Source organism: Colobus angolensis, unplaced genomic scaffold (genome assembly GCF_000951035.1).
Source record: "Colobus angolensis palliatus isolate OR3802 unplaced genomic scaffold, Cang.pa_1.0 Scaffold76, whole genome shotgun sequence".
Classification (NCBI taxonomy): domain Eukaryota; kingdom Metazoa; phylum Chordata; class Mammalia; order Primates; family Cercopithecidae; genus Colobus; species Colobus angolensis.
Genome location: NW_012121376.1, coordinates 2850817 through 2858425, shown reverse-complemented (window position 1 = coordinate 2858425; position 7609 = coordinate 2850817). Strand labels below are relative to the sequence as shown.

The following is a 7609-nucleotide window of genomic DNA, read 5'->3' as shown; positions in this document are numbered from 1 at the left end:
TGGGCGGATCACAAGGTCAGGAGATCAAGACCATCCTGGTTAACACGGTGAAACCCCGTCTCTACTAAAACTACAAAAAATTAGCTGGGTGTGGCAGCCTGCACCTGTAGTCCCCGCTACTTCGGAAGCTGAGGCAGGAGAATGGCATGAACCCGGAAGGCGGAGCTTGCAGTAAGCCGAGATTGCGCCACTGCATTCCAGCCTGGGTGAGAGAGCAAGACTCCATCTCAAAAAAAAAAAAAACTGTTTTATTTATTCATATTTTATAAACTCACTTGGACTCTGAAGCTGCTGGGGGGGAGAGGAAGTGCTGAGAAACCTCCTGACATGGTCATTTTTCAACACGTGAGAAGGTAATGAGGCCAGGTACCTAAAAAGCAAACAAGTGGTCTTATCAGCATGAAAATGGCATTCCTGCTGACACACTGAAAGAAAAAAATTTAATTTTTAATCAAGAGAAATGTGTATTAGAGGAAAAAACCCAGAAGTGCCACAGCCTCATATTCTTCCTGCTTTAAGTCAACTGAGTTCTTGCCTGATTGCCACTCCTTCTTCAAGCCCTTCCCCTCCATGCTGCATCCATGGTCACCAAGGCCGACGACAGGAGTCATGCCCTGTGACACGAGATCAGTGCCACCCACCATCAGCCAGAAAGGGGCTTGGACACTGGTCCCCAGGGCACCGGCAGCAGCACGTTTACGGAACCGGTAGGCCATGTTACTGTGTGTGCCACGTGAACCAAGACACAATTGAGGGTCCACAGAAACTGTTTAAGAGACGCCAATTTTATCTGGGAATAGTCTCAACCTTGGACTACAGGATGGAAATAGCAGCCCAGGATTATTTCACAGGACTGCCAAAGCCCACGAAGTGGTGGGACCCACCCTGGAATTCCCTTCTTCATACACTCAGAAACACCCTTAGCTTACTGAGCGCTCCGGAATCCTCCAGAACGAATGGAAATCCCTAGAGGCCAAGTAGAGACCCAGGTCCAGGTGGCCACACGTCCTCCCAGAGCTCCCTGGAGGACTATGACATTGACCACGGACCAGCCTGTCCCTGCCCGCTATGGACAGGCTGGGCACCTGGTAAGAGCCTCACCTCAGGCCTGAGTCCAGATCCACGTGGTTTCGCTCCACATAAAACGCATCCGGACCAGCTAAGCAAGGAATGAGTTTCTCCAAGTTCTCTTCAGGGTAGAGCTGAGACAGCTGAAAGAGAGGACAAGGCAGAGGAGGTGTGTCCAGATCCATCTGACAGAATTCCGCTACTGCAGGAAAACCTGGGGCAGGCGCTCCATGGTGCCGCCTGCTGGTCTGATATGATTTACACCCACCGTCAGAGCTATTCTGGGGCCCCACATCCACACAGGGTGTAGAAAGCCACAAAAGAACATCGCTCTCACAGTGACATCAGGAAAAGCTTCACAATCTGCACAATCACAACATTCCTTGAGCTCATCTGACAGTTGTGGGGCCACCAGGTCAACTTAACTTCAAATGGGACCTGCCCCCATGAGAAGCCAGGGCACAAGGCCCCAGTGGCCGCCACACCAGCAGGCCCGGAGAGACAGGCTCCGACGGACACACTGCCACAGGCCGACGTGGCCAACAGAAATGCTGGAGCCCCAGGTGGGGCAAGTGGGCCCTTTTTCCCAAGTTCTTTTCCGCAGAAGGAGCCAGAGAGAGCCCATCACTGGCACCTGGGGACCAGGCACCGGGCCTTGTGCAATTCCCGGGACCACTCTCTGAATCTGAGGCAAAGCCCTTAAGACGTGGCAGAACAGACAAAAATTGCTCCTGGCCCCGGCGCCCAAACAAAAGCCCCAGTTTTTAAGAGTGGGGCAAGGGCAATACTTCCCTTCCTCTGCCACCAGTCACAAGACGACCCGCTGCTCCTGGACGACGGGGAAAAGCAAAAGTGCTCTGGCACCGGAGGAGGTCAGCTCCCGCTGGGGAGGGCAAAGTGCTGAGGAAGTGCCGCCCCGAAGCCCAGGCACACAGGCCTGCCCAGGATCAGGCTGGGCTGTGAGAGTGGAGAAGGCCCTTGCTCCCACAAGCCCAGCACCAGGCAGCAAACAAGCAGCAGCGCTCTACCCCCGAAAAGGGGTCAAGAGGGTAGAGAGTGCCCTGCTGTGTGCCACAGGTCTGCAGGGACGGCTGAAAGCTGGGAGTGAAGCAAAACACCGGAGAAGACCCTCCAGGCTCAGGCAGCAGCTGCCTCCACTGAAGACGCCCTGCAGGTAACCGTGACAGCAAGAGAGCCCAGCGCCAGCTCCGTCCTGCCCAGATGGCCTACAGGACCCCACTAAGGGCCTGGCAGAAGAGGTGTTGACCCTTTCCAGGCATGAATACCGCTCTCCTCCGGCTCCACGGTCATCTCAACACGTCTGACATCCAGTCAACATTTGTAAGACATACCAAAAAAAATTAATAAAGGGGGAAAAAAAAACTATTGTCAAGAGATAAAGCAATCATTAGAACCAGATTCAGAAATAAGTCAGAAGTGGGACCTATGTGACAGGGACTTTAAACACCTATGACGGACGTACTAAAGGAACTAGTGAAAATGACAACATGCACGAACAAACAGGAACTTCAGCAGAGAGATGGAAACTTCATAAACACGCCAAATGGAAAACCTAGGAGGAAAAACACAAAAGAAACCTCTGGCAGCAGAAATGAGGACTTGAGTACACGGATAGGCTCCGCAGCAGCCTGGGCAGAGCTGAAGAAATCGGCTGGCGTGGAAAGGGGCACAGGAACCACCCAGATGCACACACAGAAACGCACAAGCGTGGGAGAGCGGTGGGGCGGCAGCAGTAGGGGTCTGAGGCTTGTGCAGCCTGAGTCCAGGAGAGAGGAGGATGCAGCAGAAGAAATGCTTGAGGAGAAAATGGATACGAATGTTCCAAAACTAGGCCAGGCGCGGTGCCTCACACCTGTAATCCCAGCACTCTGGAAGGCCAAGGAGGGCAGATCACCTGAGGTCAGGAGTTCGAGACCAACCTGGCCAACATGGTAAAACCCCATCTCTACTAAAAATACAAAAAATTAGCTGGGCGTGGTGGCATGTGCCTGTAATCCCAGCTACTGGGGAGACTGAGGCAAGAGAATCGCTTGAACCTGAGAGGCAGAGGTTGCAGTGAGCCGAGATTGCGCCAGCGCACTCCAGCCTGGGCACGACAGAGCGAGACTCCATCCCAAAAAGAAATAAATAAAATAAATGAAATAAATAAATAAAAGCGTGACTAAGGACTGGATCAGCAAGAGAAAGTAATCCAATCGCTGGTATTTAGCACGGGAAGCCCTAGCACTCCATTTGGCCCGTGAGAAATGGAAATAAATGCAGGTTCCAAAACCCACTTCGCACTCACTTTTCCAGCTCCAGCTGGGTCTTGAGCTTCTTCTTTGCCCCCATGGTGAGAGACTCAAATTTATTCAGATCTTCTTCAGTAAGGCTCAAAAACTTCCACAGAAGAAACAAATTACAAAGTTACTGAGACGTAAGTAGGACTCAGAACAAAGAACTTGGAGTTGAATTCAGTACATTTATTCTACCTCTGGGATATGCAAACAGACCCAGCTGAACTCGGCAGTCACAGGCTGAGGAATCCTAGACCGTTTACTTGCTAAATGACTTGGTGTCAACGGTTCAACTCCGAGACATGGTTCTGAGCAAGAGTGTCCCCGGCCCCTCTAAGGCACCTTCTGTGCAGGCCGTGTAGATGGGTGCACCACCTCACAGGCTGCTGGCTCCGCCAAAGGCACCCACTTGCCCTCTGCTCTGTGAGTCAATACCAGCAGGTACGTGCTTTGGGGCAGCTGACTAAAGAAAACATCTCGCATAATCACAGTTTCAACCGCCATGGAGATGCGGGTTATGATAGCGTGCCACCCCCCCCTCCCCAGGACAGCCCCATCATAATGCAGGCCCTTCAGAACTCACCACCCTCTGCGGGATGGTCTTTTTTTTTGAGACGGAGTCTCACTGTGTCACCCAGGCTGGAGTGCAGTGGCGCGATCTTGGCTCACTGCAACTTCCGCCTCCCGGGTTCAAGCAGTTCTCTGCCTCAGCCTCCCGAGTAGCTGGGGTTACAGGCACCCGCCACCACGTCCGGCTAATTTTTGTATTTTTAGTAGAGACGGGGTTTCACCATGTTGGCCAGGCAGGTCTTGAACTCCTGACCTCAGATGATCCACCTGCCTTGGGCTCCCAAAGTGCCGGGATTACAGGCGTGAGCCACCGTGCCCGGCCAGGGATGATAGCAACTTTGTCAGGTAGCAAGTGATCCAGAAAAGCAGATGCCACCCACACTGAATGGTTGTGTGGCTACTCCACTGTGCAGGCTGGTGCTACACAAACACACCAGCCTCTACTTTTCATGTTATTTCCTTTTTTTTTTTTTTTTTTTGAGGCGGAGTCTCACTCTGTCACCCAGGCTGGAGTGCAGTGGCCGGATCTCAGCTCACTGCAAGCTCCGCCTCCCGGGCCCACGCCATTCTCCTGCCTCAGCCTCCAGAGTAGCTGGGACCACAGGCGCCCGCCACCGCACCCGGCTAATTTTTTTGTATTTTTAGTAGAGACAGGGTTTCACCGTGTTAGCCAGGATGGTCTCGATCTCCTGACCTTGTGATTCACCCGCCTCAGCCTCCCAAAGTGCTGGGATTACAGGTGTGAGCCACCGCGCCCCGCTTTTTCATGTTATTTCCTAACACGATTTGTGATTTAGGCCATCTCAATGCAAACATAAGAATAAAACATTAAAAACTAATTATGAACAAGGTTAGTAAAATCTCTGCTTTTTAAGATTAACAAATCCTTGGCCAGGCACAGTGGCTCATGCCTGTAATCCCAGCACTGTGGGAGACTGAGGTAGGGCATTATGAGTCAGGAGTTCGAGACTAGCCTGGTCAACATAGTGAAACCCCGTTTCTACTAAAAATATAAAATATTAGCCAGGTGTGGTGGTGGGCACCTGTAATCCCAGGTACTCAGGAGGCTGAGGCAGGAGAATCGCTTGAACCCAGGAGGGGGAGGCTGCAGGGAGCCGAGATCACACCATTGTACTCCAGCCTGGGTGACAGTGCGAGACTCCATCTCCAAAAAAAAAAAAAAACCACAAACCCTAAACAGAGGGTATTACAAATATACTTATGATTTGGATTTAACTATGTAGTAAAAGCTTGATTTCTAGGTTCAATTGTAGATTTTTCGAGAAATGAAATTTTTACGTAGATAAAAGCCACCAAGCCGGTTTGCCAGCAGAGGGAGCACAGAGTTCAAATACCTTGTATGGGTTTAATCTAGTTTTATCAGTGACATCAGGACTTAAGAAATCTCAGAATTTTTTTTAACGGTGAAAACATGTTCCTCGTAAGAATTCTCTAGGTATGACTGCTTGGAAGATGTAAGATGCACCCATTCGTCTAGATCTGGCCTGCCACAGCGTCTGCACCAGCCATGCCAAGAGACGTGTAAAAGGGGCGCTGCGCCAGAGGCCAGGATTTCTCCACAGCAGGGCTCTGGGGACGGGCTGTCCCCCATGTCACGCAGAGCATCCAGTTTCTGAAGGTCTGGAAGCATCTAGAAAAGCTGTCTGTTTACAACACGTCCTGTTTGGCTGCAGCTGCAGGCGGCCTCTGCGAAGCCCACTCACTGTCCCCTGTAAGAACAGGCGGTGTGTCTCGGCCTCCCTACTTCTTCCACCTTGTGTTGGTTTTGGAAACTCAATTCCCCCAGGGAGGTCTTGAGAAAACAATCTGTATGGCCAGCCAGGCAACCGACATACCTTCTCCATGGAGAGCTGCTTAAAGACGGGGTAATACTTGTGCAAACGCAGTTTTCGAAGCCAGTCTAGAATCCCGTTCTGCTCCTGGGTCTGAGGGGTCTGCAGACTGGAAGGCATGAGGATGGCAGGCGATGTGTCCATCTGGGTCCGGTAGGCCAGGGCTGAGCCCGCGCTGCCCGCATGGGAGCAGTGGGGCAAGGGGGCGGCTGAGCCGGCCGGGTGCTGCCCGTGGTGCTGGGCTCCGCTCTGCGAGGACGGGATGCCAGCCACTCCACACACAGGCCTGTGGGACAGGGGCACAGAGAGACTGTGGCTGCTTCCACAACCACAGACTCCACCAAAGACCTCACTTCTAGGCCTTTCTGTGCCAGCCTCTGCCTCTTGGCCTGCCCTGCTGTCACAGGCCACCCCGACCTGCAAACACTGGTGTGCTATGACTGCCCTCCCTCCCCAACCACCTTTCTGCAGCTAAGATTTCTGTAGTGCATGCCTGTGCACAGCTGTGCATACAGGCAGCTGTGCAGATACACACATAGGCCTCTGCCTGTGCTGGGGAGTATCAATCTACTTGTTTGCACACACGTGTATTAGGTATGTGTACGTATCTGTCATCACCAGACTTCTGGTTTAGCTGCTAAGTTTCTGTTACTTGTATTTTTTAAACACATGCTACTCCAGTATTTGTGTTACTTCTGAGTCACAGAATGACACGGATAAATCATAAATCAAAATAGACTACTAAATCTTTAATATTCAAATACAATTTTTTTAGAAGAGTAAACTGTAGAAAGCTAGAAGGCGTGACCAGCACTCCACTCTGGCCTTGCTCCTTAACTGCAAAGTCACACCCGCCGACTGGGCGCTTACCCCACCCCGACACCAGGAGGATGCCAGTCTGCTCCTCGAGACCTTGCGCCCAGACTGCATCTCCACGAGACTCCCTTTTGGGGTGCATGTGCACCTATCTGTGACAGCCCACCTCACTGTCAGCGACGATGGGGAGCCTCTGTGTTGCCGGCATGCGACTACAGCCCCCAGGGCCCGTGCTGACAGAGGACGCTCCTCAGGAACATGACCCTATGCTTCCGGGAGCAGGCTTCTCACAGCCAGGTTCTAGGAAATTCTGGTTTCCTAGGTCTGGGACGGGGCCCAGGATCTTGCACTGGGGAGGAGTCCCTGGGAATTCTGATTCCAGTGGCTCAGAGAACTCTTTTTTTTGGAAATCGTAAACTGAATCATCTCTACCCAATTCTTCTCAATATCATCCAAGATTCAACTTGAGCATGACTTAATTCTAGAAATAACTTTACACAGAACTCAAAGTAAACCTCGTAAAATGCTTATTTGAAATGTGCTGGTGACATAGATTTCTCACCTTCCAGACACGCCCATCACGGTACCTACTTTAGAAAGGGAGGGGTTGCCAGGACCTATAAATTTAAAAATAAATACCATTAAAATGTATAGACAATGAAAATATTTGTTTTATTTTATTATTTTTTTGAGACAGTGATTTGCTCTTGTTGCCCAGGCTGGAGTGCAATGATGTGATCTCGGCTCACCGCAACCTCTGTCTCCCGGGTTCAAGTGATTCTCCTGCCTCAGCCTCCCGAGTAGCTGGGATTACAGGCACCCGCCACCACGCCTGGCTAATTTTGTATTTTTTTAAATTTTATTTTGGAGACGGAGTCTTGCTCTGTCACCCAGGCTGGAGTGCAGTTGGCGTGATCTCAGCTCACGGAAAACCTCCACCTCCTGGGTTCAAGTGATTCTTCTGCCTCAGCCTCCCAAGTAGCTGGGACTACAGGCATGCATCAC

The 7609-nt window shown here is 51.4% G+C and overlaps 1 protein-coding gene across 1 annotated transcript in view; it reads right to left on the bottom strand.

Annotated features, from left to right (window-relative positions):
• ZCCHC14 (zinc finger, CCHC domain containing 14) overlaps window positions 1–7609 on the bottom strand; it is a 95585-nt gene that overhangs the window by 12894 nt on the left and 75082 nt on the right. Inside the window, exons 7-9 of the mRNA XM_011928027.1 lie at window positions 7167–7221; window positions 5792–6074; window positions 3377–3468 (exon numbers count right to left, since the gene is read on the bottom strand). Of these exons, the coding sequence (XP_011783417.1) occupies window positions 3377–3468; window positions 5792–6074; window positions 7167–7221 (430 nt within the window). The remainder of the gene's footprint in view (window positions 1–3376; window positions 3469–5791; window positions 6075–7166; window positions 7222–7609) is intronic.